Raw genomic sequence first — 19,969 nt, 5'->3', positions numbered from 1 at the left:
CGGGTTGACTTCTTTTGACGAAGTTACTAGATGTAATCTTTCATTTTTAGATCTCCGTTCTGGTAAGGTGTATTTATCGTTTCAAAACGAGAGGTGTTTTATGTAGCACCGTTTAGAACGACTGATTTACTACACATAAAATAGATTACGTAGTCTACACAGATTTTATTACTGATTAAAATATTGGAAAAATGAGATAACACTATATATGACCGGTTTCGATATCAAGAAATATGGTTTTTCTAATCTTGTGTCGATGACGTTTTTTGATCGCGAGTTGCTGCACATGCATCAAATTATTGAAGATTAACCTTTAATTCAACTTGCGAGTCAAAAAAAAAGGATTCATTCCATCTCCTGTGTTACCTTGTTTACAACCAGGGGGATAAGAGTTCGGTCAGATGTATAGGTTATTGCAGGTGGAGACTTTCAAGTTTCACTCTCAACCCAAATGTGTATCTCTCTTTTCATAATAAGCATGCCCTGTTCACTGATATTAATCTTAATAACGATTTTTTTATACACAATTTTTGAGATTCAATCAATTTGATGAAACAAGATCAAAAAAACAACACCATGGTCTATAAAGAATTATTTTAATTGGCTTTCGAAAAGAAACACAGTAAGTCGTACTGTTCTTTAAAAGATGAGTTGAAATCAATTGACATAAAATAAAATTCAATTGAACACACAAAAATAGAAACTATTGTTGCAAAAATCGTCTCATGTCAATTTGATGAGTAGCAAGCAAATACAAAAGATGCAAGAAATAAAATAAACTGTAGGAGATGAAAAAAAAAAAAAAAAAGTAAGGCAATGATGCACCTCGACACATCGTGGTAAATTCGGGTATATGTATAAGTGGCTACCATAATTTATTGATATGAGCATACCATAGAGGCCAACCTATTAAATGCATGACTTTCTGGCTTCGTTGCATTCTCATCGTATATGATTGATCTCTTTAACAATGAGAAATGCACTTGAAATAGTGCTTGTCTGTTGTCTCTTACTTGTAGACCCAACTCTTGTGGCACGTGAAGCAGCCGCACTTGTCTTACGGGCACAAGATCTGAGAATACCCTTTATTTGCGTCATCAACGTGTATGCACAGAGATCGATTCCCCAAAACTAACTTTCTTGTTATTGTCAGCTAAGACTAATTGCATGTCCCTGACGAAAACTTTATTTCTCTTACAATCCTTGAACTCACCTTACTCTGACACATAGCTGAATGTGATAACTTTGCTTTCCGTCGCGTAGTCAACATACATGATTCTACTACACGAATACCAAATGACGTCTAGCAATTTCTTTAATATTCACCATCATTTAGCTCCACCACTCAACTAAAACAAGTGTTGGCAAAAATGGTTCCTATCATGGCAGCTCATCGTATTTCGATGGTTCTCAAGGGTAAACGGCTGGCTATCTTCTTCATCATCAAAATCGACATGTCGAAAAATACATAATGATTACATTCAAACCTGGTTATTATATTGTTTAATTTATATTTTCCAACCTCAAACTTTATCGATCTCATGGATGTTTGTGCAAATGCAAGGAGTTTCCAGTAAATTGACAACGCCAAGTTAAGGAATACACAATGGGCCGAAAGCGACGATAATCAAATGTTCACGAAATCTCTACAAAATTTCAAACAAGCTTATAACCAAGCAAAAAGTAAATTAACTATTTCAATCAAACTAATCAGACGTAAGCTTGAAACAAACCGAAAGTAATAAAATTAAAAAACGTGAAAAACAATGTACTGCAACACCAACAAGAAATTATATTGATTGCTTCTGTTGTTTAACATTCAAACCAACAAACAAAAATAAAATGAGAAAAGAAAGGGGCAAATAACAGATCGCAAAAAAAGCGTAGTAGCAGTAAAAAAATCGATCTGCTTATATAGTAAGCAACGAAAATTGTGAAGAAACAACGAATTAAATTGGAATTGAAACACATAAGTTGACCAAAGCTCCAATCTCTAAATTAGCATCGAAAGAAGAATGGATGCGATTAAGAAAGTGATTGACAAAAAATTCGATGATGAAGCAGATCCCTGATAGGTGGTGATTTCAGCAGTAGGTTCTGTATTACGGGCAGAAGACTCATCAACTGCACTAGATGGAATTGACCCAATTCTCGTGGTGCTTGTAGTGAGACTAGGTCCACTACCTGGGCCATATTCTGTACCTTCCGCACCTGCTCCCTCTGCATCAACACCTGCACCTTGTGTACCAGCACCCAAACCTTCTGTACCAGAACCTCCACCTTCTGCATCAACACCTATACTTTGTGCACCTGCGCCGATTGATATAGTTCCTGTTTGAAAACTGTAACCTGAAGTTAAAGCGCCTGAAATACTTGTAAAAGTGGAGCTGGTACCTTGTATGACCGAAGTGGAGCAAGCTGCACTGATACTAGCGGTGATCAAACCAGTTTCTGTTTTGTCAACACCATCATCGACGGCATTAATAACGCCTGTTGGGTTATTCTCACTAACTGAACCAGCACTCAATGCGCTAGGCTCTGCACCTCCTAACAATGTCGTCAACATTGGGACCACATGGGTCAAACTTGCTGTCTCCACTGATGTTAAAGTTGTACTACTTCCTGGGAGAACATGAGTACTAGTATTCAACCATCGTGTGTACGAACTTGAGCTCAATAAAGATGAGTACGTAGACAAAGTGGTGAACGAAGTACCAGATTGTGACACAAGTCCTGATTCAGTTGCAACAGATCCATCTGCGTGTGTGGTAGTCCATGTCGAGGTGAACTCGGTTTCAACTGGTTTCTCAAATGTCGTCAAAGTGGTGAACGAAGTACCAGATTGTGACACAAGTCCTGATCCAGTTGCAACAGATCCATCTGCGTGTGTGGTAGTCCATGTCGAGGTGAACTCGGTTTCAACTGGTTTCTCAAATGTCGTCAAAGTGGTGAACGAAGTACCAGATTGTGACACAAGTCCTGATCCAGTTTCAACAGACCCATCTGCGTGTGTGGTAGTCCATGTTGAGGTGAACTCGGTTTCAACTGGTTTCTCAAATGTCGTCAAAGTGGTGAACGAAGTACCAGATTGGGACACAAGTCCTGATTCAGTTGCAACAGATCCATCTGCGTGTGTGGTAGTCCATGTCGAGGTGAACTCGGTTTGAACATCTGGAACGAAAGTGGACAAAGTGGTGAACGAAGTACCAGATTGGGAGACAAGTCCTGATTCAGTTTCAACAGATCCATCTGCGTGTGTGGTAGTCCATGTTGAGGTGAACTCGGTTTGAATATCTGGAACGAAAGTGGACAAAGTGGTGAACGAAGTACCAGATTGTGACACAAGTCCTGATCCAGTTGCAACAGATCCATCTGCGTGTGTGGTAGTCCATGTCGAGGTGAACTCGGTTTCAACTGGTTTCTCAAATGTCGTCAAAGTGGTGAACGAAGTACCAGATTGTGACACAAGTCCTGATCCAGTTTCAACAGACCCATCTGCGTGTGTGGTAGTCCATGTTGAGGTGAACTCGGTTTCAACTGGTTTCTCAAATGTCGTCAAAGTGGTGAACGAAGTACCAGATTGTGACACAAGTCCTGATTCAGTTTCAACAGACCCATCTGCGTGTGTGGTAGTCCATGTTGAGGTGAACTCGGTTTGAACATCTGGAACGAAAGTGGACAAAGTGGTGAACGAAGTACCAGATTGTGACACAAGTCCTGATCCAGTTGCAACAGATCCATCTGCGTGTGTGGTAGTCCATGTCGAGGTGAACTCGGTTTCAACTGGTTTCTCAAATGTCGTCAAAGTGGTGAACGAAGTACCAGATTGTGACACAAGTCCTGATCCAGTTTCAACAGACCCATCTGCGTGTGTGGTAGTCCATGTTGAGGTGAACTCGGTTTCAACTGGTTTCTCAAATGTCGTCAAAGTGGTGAACGAAGTACCAGATTGTGACACAAGTCCTGATTCAGTTTCAACAGACCCATCTGCGTGTGTGGTAGTCCATGTCGAGGTGAACTCGGTTTGAACATCTGGAACGAAAGTGGACAAAGTGGTGAACGAAGTACCAGATTGTGACACAAGTCCTGATCCAGTTTCAACAGACCCATCTGCGTGTGTGGTAGTCCATGTTGAGGTGAACTCGGTTTCAACTGGTTTCTCAAATGTCGTCAAAGTGGTGAACGAAGTACCAGATTGTGACACAAGTCCTGATTCAGTTTCAACAGACCCATCTGCGTGTGTGGTAGTCCATGTCGAGGTGAACTCGGTTTGAACATCTGGAACGAAAGTGGACAAAGTGGTGAACGAAGTACCAGATTGTGACACAAGTCCTGATTCAGTTGCAACAGATCCATCTGCGTGTGTGGTAGTCCATGTCGAGGTGAACTCGGTTTGAACATCTGGAACGAAAGTGGACAAAGTGGTGAACGAAGTACCAGATTGTGACACAAGTCCTGATTCAGTTGCAACAGATCCATCTGCGTGTGTGGTAGTCCATGTTGAGGTGAACTCGGTTTCAACTGGTTTCTCGAATGTCGTCAAAGTGGTGAACGAAGTACCAGATTGTGACACAAGTCCTGATTCAGTTGCAACAGATCCATCTGCGTGTGTGGTAGTCCATGTCGAGGTGAACTCGGTTTGAACATCTGGAACGAAAGTGGACAAAGTGGTGAACGAAGTACCAGATTGTGACACAAGTCCTGATTCAGTTGCAACAGATCCATCTGCGTGTGTGGTAGTCCATGTCGAGGTGAACTCGGTTTGAACATCTGGAACGAAAGTGGACAAAGTGGTGAACGAAGTACCAGATTGTGACACAAGTCCTGATTCAGTTGCAACAGATCCATCTGCGTGTGTGGTAGTCCATGTCGAGGTGAACTCGGTTTGAACATCTGGAACGAAAGTGGACAAAGTGGTGAACGAAGTACCAGATTGTGACACAAGTCCTGATCCAGTTTCAACAGACCCATCTGCGTGTGTGGTAGTCCATGTTGAGGTGAACTCGGTTTGAACATCTGGAACGAAAGTGGACAAAGTGGTGAACGAAGTACCAGATTGTGACACAAGTCCTGATCCAGTTTCAACAGATCCATCTGCGTGTGTGGTAGTCCATGTTGAGGTGAACTCGGTTTGAACATCTGGAACGAAAGTGGACAAAGTGGTGAACGAAGTACCAGATTGTGACACAAGTCCTGATTCAGTTGCAACAGATCCATCTGCGTGTGTGGTAGTCCATGTCGAGGTGAACTCGGTTTGAACATCTGGAACGAAAGTGGACAAAGTGGTGAACGAAGTACCAGATTGTGACACAAGTCCTGATCCAGTTTCAACAGACCCATCTGCGTGTGTGGTAGTCCATGTTGAGGTGAACTCGGTTTGAATATCTGGAACGAAAGTGGACAAAGTGGTGAACGAAGTACCAGATTGTGACACAAGTCCTGATCCAGTTTCAACAGATCCATCTGCGTGTGTGGTAGTCCATGTTGAGGTGAACTCGGTTTGAACCGGAGGGAAGGTTGACAAAGTGGTGAACGAGTTACCAGATTGGGAGACGAGTCCTGAATCAACTTCCTTTAAACCCTCAGAGTCTGTCGTTGTCCATGTCTTAGTAAACTGGGTCTGAATCGGTGGAGGAATCGTAAGGATAGTACTAAATGACGAGCCCGATTGTGTGATCAAACCAGAGTCAGTTTCAACGGATCCATCAGCATTGGTAGTAGTCCATGTGGATAAAAACAAAGACTCCTCAGGTTGTGGGTATCTTGTCAAGGTGGAGGTCGTGAAAATACCATCGGTGTCGGTACTGATAGCAACAAGAGCATTGTCAGTGTAGATGAGGCCATCTGATGTCGTTCTTAATGTTGTCGTGTACGAAGTCGCGTCAAGATCGGGTATTTCCGGAATAGGCTTGCAAGGCTTACAAGCCGCGGGTAAACCTGGTTCGGGAACAGGACCATTGTAAACAACTGAGCCTAGATTAGGTGCTGGTAATCCCAAGGCATTATCGGTGACGACCGAAAACTTGGTGTTGTCATAGCCTTTACCAATTTTGAAATTTTGTCTATAGTCACCAACGTATAATGTGAGGATACCTGTGTCTGCATTGTAATCCCATGGATTTTTTCCAGATGTTGAGCTGTAAAGGGTACCACTCAAACCGATTTTATTGGAGACACCATCCACTTGACCAAAACCTTTAACAGTGAAAGTCAATGGAGTGAGTGACCCTACAGCAACAATAGACGTTGTACCGTCGGCCATGTACATTGTTTGTTGAGATGATATTGCCAAATTTGTGTTGGCAAGATAGAAGGACGAGTTAGCTGCTCCAGTAATACAACCAGTACCAAGAATGTTAGCTGTTTGTTGCCAAAGCTGATTGAACAAACAAATTTGACCATAATTGTTTGTGTATAACCCGTGATTACCCAAATAAACCACACCATTAGTTCTTTTCTTTTGATACACTTGAATAAGCCCATAATTTTCCCAGTCTGTCGCTTTCATATAAACCGTCACGGCATTGTCACCTGAACCGGATAAAAACAAATCTCCATTGTTAATCATGGAAGTACCAACAAGATCAAAATTATAGTTTGGATTACCAGCAATTGCATTTAAAGAAATAACACCGTTGTTGATAAGGGTGTAAGAACCCAACAAAGTAACAGACAAAGACACCTGTGGAGAAACACTTGAAACGTAAAAGATACCTCCTTCATCAACATTTATATTGGAATTGAAATTTGTACCAGCATTGTTAATAATGGACCAAAAAGCACCAGAGCGAATGGTTATATCCTCATTTCCAAGATTGATTGATCCTCTATCAATCCTGTTTTTTGTAATTTCCAAACTGCATACCGTGGAGATTAGGAGCCAGGCTAGCAACAAAGCTTTGTCAAACATTTGCATTTTAACAATTTTAAGTCTGATATTGTACACCTTGATGTTGATTAGCGATGCAAGCTTTAGTATTTTAAGCTCCCTATTATTATAAACCAGAGGAGATTTCACTCTCTATTTATACACATTTTTCTGACTACTCTTTAAGAGGTGAAAACATTCTCTAATACAAGAGGTATCCCCCCAGAGTGGACTTTAGTTGAGTGAATTGATGAACAAAACTAATGTGAGTTTAAAATTTGCAACCGATTAGAGTAATGGGAAATATAAACACAAAACCGAAAATTCAACTCAAAAAATAAACTACATTTAAAGTTCATGAGCGAAATAAACCATCATATAGGTGGCAAGAGTAGTTGTATTAGCTAAAGTATTCAAGTATTGTTGTTCTCGTGCCACTTTTTTGTGGATCCAAGAGTAATTTTGTCTTTATGTAAAACCCTAGGTAACTTTAATCTCAAAAAGAACGGCAGTTTGCAATTTCAGAACTGATAAACACAAAGAATCTCAATGTTGACAAAAGATTCTGAAATTAGCCCACTAGTTACTGCATCAAGCAACTAGGTCTCCCTTCTATGAATGAGGCAACCAAAACAGTTGTAACTTAAAATTCTGATTAGTTCAAGATGACCTTCGAAACCGTTGTTTTAGGTGGTCTATTTAGCAGTACTTCTGCTCATAAATACAACATTTCTCACCCCACCTTGAGAATGTTCTACACCACACTCGAGAAGAGAGATATGCCATGATCTACTTCATGGAGATTAGTACGCAGAATCTCGATTAGGTCATTCTGGTGGTTAATCTTTGCAATGTGTTCGAAAAGTATATCTGCTGAACCTGTGATGGTACATGAAAAGATATAAAAGAAATAACCGAACAATTTAGATTTATCAAAACGGAGCCGATGCTACATTGTATCAAAATTCAAAAGATTCCCTAACCCTTGTGAACAAACGCGCTCATCACTTTAGCGTTCAAGATGAAAGAGATCAGTAATGAAGCTTAATTTTGAGAAATTAATTAGCCCACACTATGTCTGGTCACTTCTTATTAGTAGAATGGGCTCGCTTCTGCATACGAGCAGGTTCATGATGCATTCCCATTTGTTAAATTGAGACTTTACCAAAGGGTGTAGTCAATCCTAAACCCTAACTGTACAAATTTTTAAGTTTGTGTTACTACTTGAATACTTGCCCTGCTTAGTAGAGGCGGGGTTCTCAAAATTTTATTTTACTTTCGTTGAACACATTCCACAAGAGTTGTTCACGAAATTTTGGACACGATTGGGGCTTATATTTAGAAGTAAAGGGCTTTACATGAGAATCTCAATTCCAACTAGAAATCAGGTGTGAATTTTGTCAAACGAGCTAAATATCCCTAGCCGGGAAACTAATGCACATACTTCAAAACTCTTACAATCTGTAGTAGATTTAAAGTTTAGCTACAATCTGGAAAATACAGCTCCACAAGATCCCAATTTGCATATTGCATTAGGTTTCAATCTTGATGTAAGCATCTCTTTGCAAAGTGGGCTGTATGAGGGCATTTTTAGTAAGAAGGGTTAAGGCGAGTGGCGGATGCTTCTTTCCGAAGAAAGTTAGAGAACTGCAAAACACCTTCATTAGGCCACTTATCTTCTCTTCCACTTTGTGTCATAAATGCTCTTCAGTGGATAGCGTGCAGAGCTCGAGATGTATCTTTAACGAGAATCTAATGCAATGCTGGAATTTAGCTATGAGAAGTATTTGTTATTACAAATTCTCTACTCTATAGCACATCGGGCTCTTTTGAACACCATCAAAAACTTGTGATTGACTAAAAATCCTACAGCCTACTAGCATCGTCCGTATCTCGCTCTGTTGTAAGCATCGTACAATACTTTCCGTTTACTAGGGGTCCGAACTTTAAATGTCAAATCTTGAGCCCTTATTTTGTTTTGGTATAAAATTTGTGATAAAATGGGTCTTTCCCATTGAACCATGTCCAACCTAGAGTCTAAATTTTAAAATAAAAAACAATATTGGTCCACTTTATCAAATTAAAGTTTTTACCCTATTTGCTCAGAAATAACTTTTCTCGTAGCAAAAATATGGTTACAGAAACAGGGAATAATATCTCAATTTGCGATTTACGACTGCTTTTGAACTTTGCAACTTCTGGTTATGAGAACAACTTAGTGCAATCGCTCGCTGGAGCAAAATGTTACATATTGGACTTTATCTTACGATACTAGTGGCCATCGGGGTACAGGGAGAATAATGTCTTAAGAAGATTCCACTTAAGGAAGTTATTAAAAAACTTTCCCCGCTTATCCTGGGCTTCGAACTTTGAGGTCGACATATGGTTCTCATGCCAATCAATGGATTAAGAAAAGAAGAAAACGAAAATAAGTTTTCAGAACCCTTTGGTGTCGATCGCGAGGAAAGATTCACCATTTGTGAAGATCATTTAGAAACCTCTTCGATTAGGTCTGATGGATCTATAATCATATCCAACTACAATTAGAATGGCATTCCGAACTCTACCCAATTTGAAGGCAGAGAGAGAGAGAGAGAGAGAGAGAGAGAGACAGAGTCTTCAAATATCTCTCCCAAAAACTAAACGCATAACCAGCTCAGCATTTCTTGCAAATATTCCTTTTTTCGTCCAAGGCAAAATGTACCCTTAAAACTTTAAAACCTAAAAAGTGACTTCGCCCAATTAATCTCGTACGATAGTTTGATTTGGATTAAGTTTGTAAAAAATGAGCTCATTTTGAAAGCTTCGCGAAGCGGGACACAGAAACAACTTGTTTGCCATAGTGTGCCATTTCGAACTCATCGATATATTTACTCTCTAAACTAAACACGCAAACCTCTAATAAACTTCTAAAATGTATCTGCCCTCCTCTTTCATATCCTCAACGACTTTAGCAACATCCTTAATTTCCTCGCCTTTGAGTTTAGCACCATTCAAAACAATGTCCTCTAAACAAGCGGTAATATCTGGTACTGGCCATGTGGGACCACACAAATAAAATGATCCGTTTTTGTTGACAATCGCATCGGTCAAATCATTGATCGACTCCCTAATCTTATCCTGAATGTAAATTTTTTGAGGTTGATCTCTGGAGAATGCAGCACCGATATGTGTCAACAATCCAGCATCTTTATAAGCCTCCCAAAGCTCACCATAAAGGTATTCTTCCTTCTTGTGTCTCGATCCCATATAGAGATAAATTTCGCCAATTTCGTGTCCTTGTTGCTGTTGCCAGATTTTTTCTTCAATAAAAGCTTTGAATGGTGCCAACCCAGTACCCAAACCAGACATCACAATCGGTTGTGTTGTCAATGGTGGCAATTTCATAACGGAAGGCTTTACACTTACAACCAATTCATCACCAACTTTCAAATCGGACAAATACTTGGAACAATGACCATACCTCAATCTCCCCTTTGGGTCAACCCAATCAACAACGACAATCAACAAATGAACTGCATTGGGATGAATTTTTTGCGAAGATGCAATTGAGTATTCTCTTCTCTTCAATGGAGCAATGATATTAACCAAGTCTGCAAATTTTGGTCGGGCTGATTTGAATTCTTCCAATATATCAAAGTACGAATCAAAGTTAACATCTTGTCTCTTTTTCAACTCCTCGGCTCCTTCTGCGCTAGCTAATTTTGTCAAATGCTCCTTCTCCTTAGGCTCAGATGCAAATACGGCTAAGGACTCGTAAAATCTCTTTGGTGGTTTACCCAAAAAGTCAATTGATTCACTCAAGATTTGTCTTGCTGATCTAACTTCAACCAAGCCGGGGTCTTCTTTGTTGGTCATTTCAACCAAGGAATCGCCATCGACATTGTAAAATTTGAGAAAAGCTTCAACTTGTTCGGAGTTGTTTCTACCGTGGATGCCCAAAGCTTCACCTATTTCATACTTTAAACCAGTTCCTGTAATATCGAACTCAATATGGAAAATGTTTCTCGAATACTCAGCTGGGGTCAACCTTTTGTTTTCTTGAACCTTGACAACAAAGTTTTTAACAGGTAAATCTGGCCTCAAATCCTTGGTAATCTTGAATGCTTCTGGGAACACGAGCTTTTGGGCAATGTGCTTGTGGAAGGTGTTGTTTGTCTCCTCTGGTTTCTCAAGTGGCACGCGTGGGTTAGCAAACACGGAGGTCTCTGTCACAAAAAATGGAAGAGGATCGACTTCTTCTTCCCCGTTGTTGTTGCCATCAACATCAGCAATGGCAGATGTCTCCTCCCCCTTCTTCTCAGCAGGAGTATCTGCTTCCTTCTTCTCGTCTCCTTGAGGAGCTTCCTCTTTCAAATCTTGCCACTCAGGTAACACGTCAAGAGATACAATAGCATTCTTCAAGTCGGCTGCCTTTATAAAGTTATCTAAAACGGTTGCCAATAATTCGAAAGAGCCACCGTTAGCCTGCAACAACTTGTTGACAATGTAATCTCCCAATTCCGGTAAGGTCACTCTCCAAAATGCCAACTGCAACAATAATTCTGCAGTTAAGCCCTTGGTACCATTGTTGGTTTCATCTAATGCATCAACAACGGTAAAATCGACAGCAACAAGTTTGTTGTGATTTAAAGCTAATGACTTTTTAAATTCAAGGGGTAATTTTTCCACATCAATCAGTTGTTTTTGATTGATGTAAATGACAGTGGCTCCCGGTTTGGCAGTTGCCAATATATCATAAGAGTTCAACAATGACAAGTCTTCTATAACAACAACATCGGCTGCATCGGTAGTGCTGAATGATCCAGTGGTTGAACTAATCTGGGAAAAGAACACACCACCTGATTTAGAGTTGTCATATTTGTTTCTAATTGCAACATTCTTTGTATCATCCAAAGACAAAGAAAGAGCCAACTTGTCAACAGTGTCGACAACAATACGATCATCCCTACTCCAGAACAACCAATTGCCCTCTGGTGATGTATTGGCAGTGATTATTTGATCCTTTGGTTCACTGTCATATGAAGGCAAGATTCTTTCAATCTTGACCTGAGAGTCAAACTTGGAAATTGTCTTTGCAATAGTGATCGGAGTCCAATTGAAATCAAACGGGTATTTGAACTCCTCAATTGAAAGCGAGTAGTATCTGTTACTCAAAAATAAAGCAGCACTGATATCTGCTTTCAATTTATCATTGCCAGGAGTCAATACCACCAACTTTTTCGTTGATTGAGGGACAACTTGTGAAAACACATCCTGGTTGAATGGAACAGGAACTCTAACTTGTATCAATCCAATATCCTCACCAACAAGATTTTTCCATTGGTCATTGACATGAGTTCCATAGGCAACAAACACGGTTTTAGCATTTTGCCCTCCCAAATACTCAAACTGAGAATAATTCTTTCCAGTAAACTGATTCAACAACCCGAAAGCAGCATCAACACTAATATCGGCTGATGGAGCAGAGTCTAACAAATTTTGATACAACTGACCGATTTCATCAACAGACAACACATCCTTGATCTTTTTAAAGCTTTTTGCAGCATCAACACCTTCAAACAAGAAAACTGATGGTTTACCAGTTGCAAAAGCATAAAAGTGATTCAAAACTGCTAAATGTTGAGTCTCGATTCCGGATTCAGTAGGGGTAAACACGGGGAACCCTAAATCTCTAGCTGCATTCAAAACTCTTCCGTAATTCGACACCAAAGCATTGTCAACAAAATCAACTGCTGACACATTCAAAGCCAACGGAGCATTTTGTCCAGATAAGGAAGTTTTCATGTAGTCGATACCACTGGCTCCTAAAATGGTGGATACTGGTTGACCATGGGTTCCATTCTTTTTGAAATAGCCCAAGATAGCGTTAGAAGCACCTGATCTAACTTCAAACTTATTGTAAAATGGAACAATACCAAATGCATTGGATTGTTGATTGTGCAACCAAACCTGAATATACGAGTCGAGTAAATTCTCTGCACCAATAGTTTCATAGCTAAAGATTTTTGAGGCTATGGCGTAAATAGTCTGATTGATGAGAGTACCATCTGAAGTATAAGTTGTTCCTCTAATCAGATTTGGATCAGTCGTTAAACCAAAAGGATTGGCTGTGATCAACTTTGTAATACTTGATCCTCCGTAACTAGCTTCGCTAGTAGTAGTACCATTTGAACTCTTTGGAGTCTCTTCAGTTAGCAAATGCGGAACCATGCTTGAATGTATATTTCAAATGATATGTCCCTTTCCTGATAACCGTACTATACTCTCTGTATGCAAAAAGTAAATGTACATTTTTATCAGTTGAAAAGTGTATTATATAATTTTTTTTTTCACCCATATCACGTGCGAGCAACAAATTGTAATTAACATTTTGATTGACATGGAGAAATTTCTTTTTTCTTTGTTTCTTTATCACACTTTGTTTAACCGCGCTTGAAAGTTGAGTGTGTTTAAAATTCCTGATACCGAGGATGTGTATCGTAGGGATACGCTTGTTGGTGGAGTAAATATTTCCAGAACACATTTCCATTGATTTGATCGTCACTCGACAGTATCAATGCATTTGCAGTTGAAAGCGTTAGTAATACCTGAAAACAGGCTAAACTGAACTTATACTAATCACACATTTGCAACTCTATCTTTTTTTTTTTTTGTTGCAAAATTTGAAAAAAAAGTTATAGAATTTAGTTTGTCCAATGCTAACCGAGTATTGTGACCACCGCAAAATTATTACATTTCAAATGTTCATGACTTTGTAAAGTGTAGAGAAAGAAGATTCTTGATAGGAATTATTACAAGTATTGAAGACACGTTTTATACCAAGTAGTTTCCTACTTTTTTGTAAACACAAGCAATTGGTGAGCATGTTATTACTGTTTATTTCACTTCAAAAAATTGCAAGAGCATAGGGACAAGCTTGATGGTAATCTCTGAAATGAACTCAATTAGATCCAGACCACTATATGTTCTGGAAAAATCAATTACTTCTTGTGAGCTTGTGTTGGATATCTTTGTCACGTGATCATATCACGTGAAAAGCTGCGAGATTTAGAGATGACTATGAAAATGAGCTGTAACGTTTATTCGTATACATATCCACTATAAAGCAATCACCAGCTTACTTTCTTTTTTTATTAGTCTCTGCGCTCAACGCACTATTTCCAACACTAGGTTTCCTTCTCTTCCTCGGTTCTTCATCGGTGACTGTTTTCGGTGATGGAGAGGAAACATTATCATCTTTTTTTTGAGCTAATGAATTAGAGTGGTTCATTTGTTGTCCTTCTTGTTTCGTACTTCGCAATTGTTGGTTGAGAGCTTGCAGTTGCGGTAGCGATGAGTTGTTCTGTAATGACGAAGAAGAAGAAGAAGATGCTTGTTGTTGTTGTTGTTGCTGGAAATGTTTCTGAGCAGCTGCTGCAGTAGTAGCACCTTCGCCACCAGGTACGGGTCCTTGAAATTGGATAGGCTGACGTTGTGGCGCTGGTATACCACCACCGCCACCACTGCCACCCATGAATCCACTGGCAAATGGAACTCCTCGAGACATTTGAAAATTCGTTGGTATTGTTGCTTGAGGAGTAGTGAGGAGTAATTCCAATGCTCGTTGTGGCGACTTGATATTATTCAATTGACTAAAATCCATCAACTGTTTCATGTGAGTTAAAACATCGGCAAGTTGCAAATGTCTAGTACTTGCTTTACCTAAACCAAACGTTGACATATTTTGTACAGTTTTGGAATTGAAGTAAACATCATTTACTGACTTGTTCTTGACTGGTTGTTTGTTTAGCACATTCAAATTGATTAAGCTTTCATAAGTGAGGCAGTTGACATCTATCCATTCAATACGTAAATCACGACTCATCAAGACTTTGACATTCCCATTCAATTTTGATATGGAATCGTCCTTGTATGTAAAGTTAATTTCAAGTTTGGAAACAATTATAATTGACCCATTATTCAAAACTTGAAACTTCATCCCCGGTAGGAATACAGAAAATCTAGAAAATTCAGATTGCGCGACACAGTTGGCAAGAAATCTTGGCGCCGTAGTTGTATTTAGTTCAAAATGGTTTGGTACACTTGTTAAATCATTGACTCCTTTACCACCAGTCAACTTTAAAAAGCTAAAATTTAATCCCGTCACTTCATTCAACGATTTGTCAGATTCGTTTGTTATTGATTTGGAGAAATTAAACCTCAATGTTGAATTGGGCAAGAAATATGCTGGAGTGATTCTCTGCCAAAATTCAACATTTTGCAAATTATCATGCGCCTCATTACTTAAGAAATCAATTAAATCGAGTACACGCATGGTGGCAGCGTTGCCCAAATTTCTTTTTATTACCCTTGCATTGAATTCTTGCTGCATCTGCTCAGCTGTCGTTAACATCGGCTGCAGTTGGTTCTGATTCTGTCCATGTGGGAATGGTTTTCGCGTATTCGGTATGAAGTTGGCACTTCCACCATCACCACCAACTTCCATATTAAATTGCGGTTGCATCGATACCTGTGGGCCCGGTTGTTGGAACATCATACCACCACCCGGTGGCTGTTTGCTATTTCCTTGAACGCTTTGTTGACTCAATGTCGCATCATTCCCTCCGGTTTTTTGATCGCTTCCTTGGTTTATCAGTGGTGATTGTGTGTTTTGCATGGCTGGAGTATGTCCTTGGGAGTTATTGCCAGAATTCGTGTGAGGAGGAGCTTGTTGTGAAAAGGTTCTCGATACAGCAGCGGACCTGCCGTTCACTACATTTCCATTCGGTTGTAGATTATGTGCATTTATTGGAATTGATTGTAAACTAGCAGTACTTTCATTGAAGTTTGAGTTTCTTTGCAATCCAGGTCTGGACGAATTTGGTGTATTCTCTTGTATATGTTGCATGGGGTTACCATTAGGTTGTCGCATGAATTGTTGAGTTGGTGTTCTGGTGGACTGTTGCGGGTGAGCACCTCCATTCCCATGCGCCTGTATTGAGATGTTTAGCTGCCGTTGAAACTGTTGTTGCTGCTGCTGCTGTTGCTGTTGCTGTTGCTGTTGCTGTTGCTGTTGCTGTTGCTGTTGATGTTGATGTTGATGTTGTTGAGGTGGTGGTGGTGCGGATTGAAACGGTTGTTGAACTTGGTTGTGAGCAAACATGCGTTGCTGCGACGGCTGAGAATTAGCGTTCATTAATTGAGTGATATAGAAACTGTCCCGACAACTTTGTTTCTGGCTCTGTTTTGTTTTGTTATTGGTTTTTCTTATCAAATGGGTTTTGTTTGGATTGAAGATTTCAATTTTCAAAAAACTTGGTTCCTCCTTTGACACTTTTTTTTTTTTTTTTTTTCTTTTTTATCCTTTGTTTATCATGACATTATTATTTTCTTAGTCTCTTTGATGAAGGTGCAAAAGAGTTTTCCCTGATTTTGTGTCTACACCAAAAGAGATTCAAACTACATTTCAAGGTTTTAAAACCCATTGATCTCTTTACTTATAAGCGAGTACTGAATTACCATTCAAGGTTGTTGTGTTGTTGACATATCGTATTAAAGCAGGGTGATTTAATGTAGCCCTTCTTTCTTTGTAATACGATTTTGAATCCTCGTCAACTCCAACAGATCCTTCCTTATCCTCAGCTATAGTTTCCCTCGATTTTGTTGCTCGCCTTTTCAACAATTTATTCAACGTGTCCCGCTTCTCCTCTTCCAAAATTTTATTCTTGTAGTCTAATCTTTTACGAGCGTTTTCAGCTTTCCTCAATGCAATTTCCTCCTCGGTTTCTTCCTTCACCTTTTTTTGTTTCTGCTTCTTCCCACTTACATCCAAGTCAAAATATGGGTCTTCAATTGCTCCAGATACGTCTGTATTAAGACGTGCTCTTTGTCTCTCTGTCATCTTTGACACATCATTCGCTGCATTTGGATTATATTCCTCCTCCTCATCTGTAAGTATCAAATCGGGATCCAAGTGCGGATTTTGTTGTGGTTTATGTACAGGCACTGCTTTTATTTTTACTCTTTTAGATGTATTTGGTGGAGGAGTTTCCATATCGGACAAATCCTCCGAAAAGCCATCTGCATCATCTTGGTAGTAGTTTACTTGCCTTTTCCGCGTACTTCTCGAGCTGCCTAATGTTTCGGATGGAGCTTCACTCAGTCCCTTTGCAGGTTTCCTTGTTGGCGGTTTGATTGTAATTTTTATCGATTTTTTACCCTTTTGTGTGGTTGGTTTTGTTGACAATTCTTCGGACTCCTCCGCATCATCGTCAATGTCGTCGTCGTAATTCTTTGGTTCCAAATCATCGTCCAATTCGGAAAGCTCATGTTCAAAGTTGGTGTCCAAATCATCTTCCTCTTCATCATTGCTCAGACTTGTTGGTTCACCTTCAAAGTCCTCTTTATCTTCGTCTTCTTCCAAAGTATCAACAGCTTTTCTTCGTCTGCTTCTAGCCGACGACTTTGACGATTTGGGTTGTGGCTCGTATTCCTCCTCTTCGTCGTATTCATCTATGTCACCGTTGTCATTGGAGTCTGATTCGAGTGGGGATTCTTCGTCTGAGAAATTGGTGTTAGATACTTCTTCGTCTTCTTCGCTACTAACAACTATTTTTGCCTTTGCCATTGTCGTGGTATGAGAATGAATTATGGATAGAAGTGGCTTGTTAATGCAATTAGTTTCGCTTGAGTGTAATTTTTTCTATTTTTTTTATTTTTTTATTTCTTTTATTTTTTTTTTTTTTCACACATTTGGTATTGACAGAGGCCACAACAACACACTACTACACATCAAAGGCATGGTAATCTACTTGCACCAATACTCTTTACTAGACTTGTCCACTCATATATAACCCCTTTATACTCCTGATTTCATTCTTTGTATCCACCACAATATTCCTTTTCTTCGTTTTACCTCCATTTGGTCCAGCTTCAAGACCAGTATCCATGGTAAAAAACTCTTGATCGTCAAAATAAACCAAATCGGACTTGTTTTGTAAATCTTTGATTGCAAAATTAACCCCTTTGTAGTTACTGAAATCCTCCATTGACCAATGCTTGACATAAGTGTTGAGTAACGAAGACATTTTCACCATTTTTTGATGTAGTTCACCCTGTAACAACTTATCTTCTTTAGCGTCAATAGCTCGTTGAATTTCTGAGGGTGACTCAGTTTGAACTATTGCATCAGCATATAGTTTGCCATTTCTTCTAAGAGCAACAATTGGTATATAGCTCACTTTGGTGATCATTTTCAAGTATGTATTTCTCAAACTCAGTCTCATACATTCAAGGAATTCCAACCTTCGAGAGTTGGAAGTTTCAAGCAATGGTTTAACAATAAAAAACCCGACCAAGTACGACACAATTAATGCCAAAGATCCTCCGTTGGTTAATCTGATAATGTATGCCAATAGGCTTGATTTTGATTTTACATTCCTCAAGTTATACGCCGATGGATCATATGAAGACTCTGGTATTGTGAACTTGGGTACGTAAGACATCGTTGTGTTGTAGAGTTAAAGGTTGAGGAAGCTCTGGAGTATGGTAATTTTTTTTTTTTTTCTGTTCTTTTTTATTGCGGGGGGGCATATACCGAGGTGATTGATGAACCGTAGATCAAGATGCTACCAAGTACATTCTAAGCTCAACATATTTCTTTATTGAGCAACTTGTGTTGCCTCCTATATACAAGCTAAAATTGACTTTGAATTTTATTGTAACTTTTGTTTAGTTCAACACCGTCATCATCATTGTCATCATCAATGGACTTTTTAGATCTTTTGTGCCATTTTCCGTGTTTTTGCGCTCTACGGGCAACTGCACTCGCTTCATCGGTTCGACCAAGTGCAGCCTGTTTCGTCTCTTGTCTCTGTAAAAGCTTTCTTTCCTTTCTTTGAATCATTCTCTCCTCATCAATCTCGTTTGGCACCCATTTACTTTTCAAAATACGCCGTACAGCTTCTGGTGATATATGAAAAAACTGAGCCAAATCCACAGTTCTATATTGTGGAAATGTTTCCTTGAGTTCTTTGACTTTGATCATCTCTTGCCTACTGAGTTTCCGCTTAGGATTCCAGTGGCTGTATTTTGACTTTTGAGTTAATTCTCGTTTAATCCACGGCGCAAGTGTCTGCCGAAGTGAAAGGACCTTTTGTCTAGATAGTTCTGCCAACTTCATCTCTTCTATGAGAGTCTTTGGTTCACGTTTGCTTTTGCTTTTGCTTTTGCTTTTGGTTGACGGTAGATTTGAAGAGGTTGTGCTTGTAGTTGTCAGTACAAAATCATCATTATGGGTAGTGGTTGTGACTTCGGATTTGAATCTCAACTGAGATAAATAAGTCGAGCTTTGAATAGGTTTGAGGAAAACGCGTGGAATACTGAAGCAAACAGTGGAGCATCGTATTGGAATCATCAGATTATCTATATTTGGGTTACTGACAAAGAAGGATTGAAAAAGGATTTGAAGTTTAAGATGAGCATTTGGAACTTTGATTTCCAATACTGCATACAAAAAAAACAGTATCCAAGTCTGTCTGAACGCACACAATTTTGTAGAGAGAGAGAGAGAGAGAGAGAGAAAGAGAGAGAGAGAAAAACGACACGCTTCAACTTAGACACATACATATCTTCATCATCATCTTCACACATACACAACCATTCAAAGACACGGAGTGACAATATGATACTGGATGGTCAGTTGAATACGATTGCTTTGACATTTGGGTTTGCTGCAATTATCTTGATCTTGGTGTATCATGCTATTTCGACGAATATTAATAATCTTCAACAGAAAAAGGTGCAATAGTGAAAGTGCAGCGAGGTTCCATTGGTAAAGGGGGTCTTTGTTGAACCAGAGTAGATGTTGTTCGAGTAATATGTTACATTTATAGAGGAATCAACACATAATATCGGATCTAATTTTTATCATTGTAGACAACTGTAGTGTGTCCATTCGATGGGGGTGGGGTATGTGGCGATGCTTACAAATCAACCAACTCAAAAAGGCAAAAAGCCATTTCACACTACCCCATTGAAAGGATGAAGCTATACCATGTTCTACAGCAGAACCAATTGGAAAAACCAGCCCACTCCGCCCTCTTTCCCTTCCTTTTTCCC

The 19,969-nt window shown here is 39.5% G+C and overlaps 7 protein-coding genes across 7 annotated transcripts; 1 reads left to right on the top strand and 6 right to left on the bottom strand. All coding sequences in view use genetic code 12, as the record gives it.

Annotated features, from left to right (window-relative positions):
• Positions 1-1,993: 1,993 nt before the first annotated feature.
• On the bottom strand, positions 1,994-6,916 carry CPAR2_806390 (uncharacterized protein; the record flags this gene model as incomplete). The annotated part of the gene is made up of 1 exon (XM_036808535.1): positions 1,994-6,916. One exon carries the CDS (start codon positions 6,914-6,916, stop codon positions 1,994-1,996), a length of 4,923 nt encoding a protein of 1,640 aa, XP_036665262.1.
• Positions 6,917-9,766: 2,850 nt separating this feature from the next.
• MET10 (sulfite reductase subunit alpha) lies at positions 9,767-13,081 on the bottom strand (the record flags this gene model as incomplete). The annotated part of the gene is made up of 1 exon (XM_036808533.1): positions 9,767-13,081. One exon carries the CDS (start codon positions 13,079-13,081, stop codon positions 9,767-9,769), a length of 3,315 nt encoding a protein of 1,104 aa, XP_036665261.1.
• Positions 13,082-13,988: 907 nt separating this feature from the next.
• On the bottom strand, positions 13,989-16,046 carry MFG1 (Mfg1p; the record flags this gene model as incomplete). Its single annotated transcript, XM_036808532.1, has 1 exon — positions 13,989-16,046. One exon carries the CDS (start codon positions 16,044-16,046, stop codon positions 13,989-13,991), a length of 2,058 nt encoding a protein of 685 aa, XP_036665260.1.
• A 297-nt stretch (positions 16,047-16,343) lies between these two features.
• On the bottom strand, positions 16,344-17,477 carry CPAR2_806360 (uncharacterized protein; the record flags this gene model as incomplete). The annotated part of the gene is made up of 1 exon (XM_036808531.1): positions 16,344-17,477. One exon carries the CDS (start codon positions 17,475-17,477, stop codon positions 16,344-16,346), a length of 1,134 nt encoding a protein of 377 aa, XP_036665259.1.
• Positions 17,478-17,679: 202 nt separating this feature from the next.
• PEX17 (Pex17p) lies at positions 17,680-18,354 on the bottom strand (the record flags this gene model as incomplete). The annotated part of the gene is made up of 1 exon (XM_036808530.1): positions 17,680-18,354. The coding sequence occupies one exon, from the start codon at positions 18,352-18,354 to the stop codon at positions 17,680-17,682; it is 675 nt and encodes a 224-aa protein (XP_036665258.1).
• Positions 18,355-18,545: 191 nt separating this feature from the next.
• Positions 18,546-19,265, bottom strand: CPAR2_806340 (uncharacterized protein; the record flags this gene model as incomplete). Its single annotated transcript, XM_036808529.1, has 1 exon — positions 18,546-19,265. The coding sequence occupies one exon, from the start codon at positions 19,263-19,265 to the stop codon at positions 18,546-18,548; it is 720 nt and encodes a 239-aa protein (XP_036665257.1).
• Positions 19,266-19,532: 267 nt separating this feature from the next.
• CPAR2_806330 (uncharacterized protein) lies at positions 19,533-19,658 on the top strand (the record flags this gene model as incomplete). Its single annotated transcript, XM_036808528.1, has 1 exon — positions 19,533-19,658. One exon carries the CDS (start codon positions 19,533-19,535, stop codon positions 19,656-19,658), a length of 126 nt encoding a protein of 41 aa, XP_036665256.1.
• Positions 19,659-19,969: the final 311 nt, after the last annotated feature.

This window comes from Candida parapsilosis, contig 005807 (assembly GCF_000182765.1).
Source record: "Candida parapsilosis strain CDC317 annotated contig 005807".
Lineage (NCBI taxonomy): Eukaryota > Fungi > Ascomycota > Pichiomycetes > Serinales > Debaryomycetaceae > Lodderomyces > Lodderomyces parapsilosis.
This window is presented reverse-complemented; position numbering and strand designations above follow the sequence as displayed.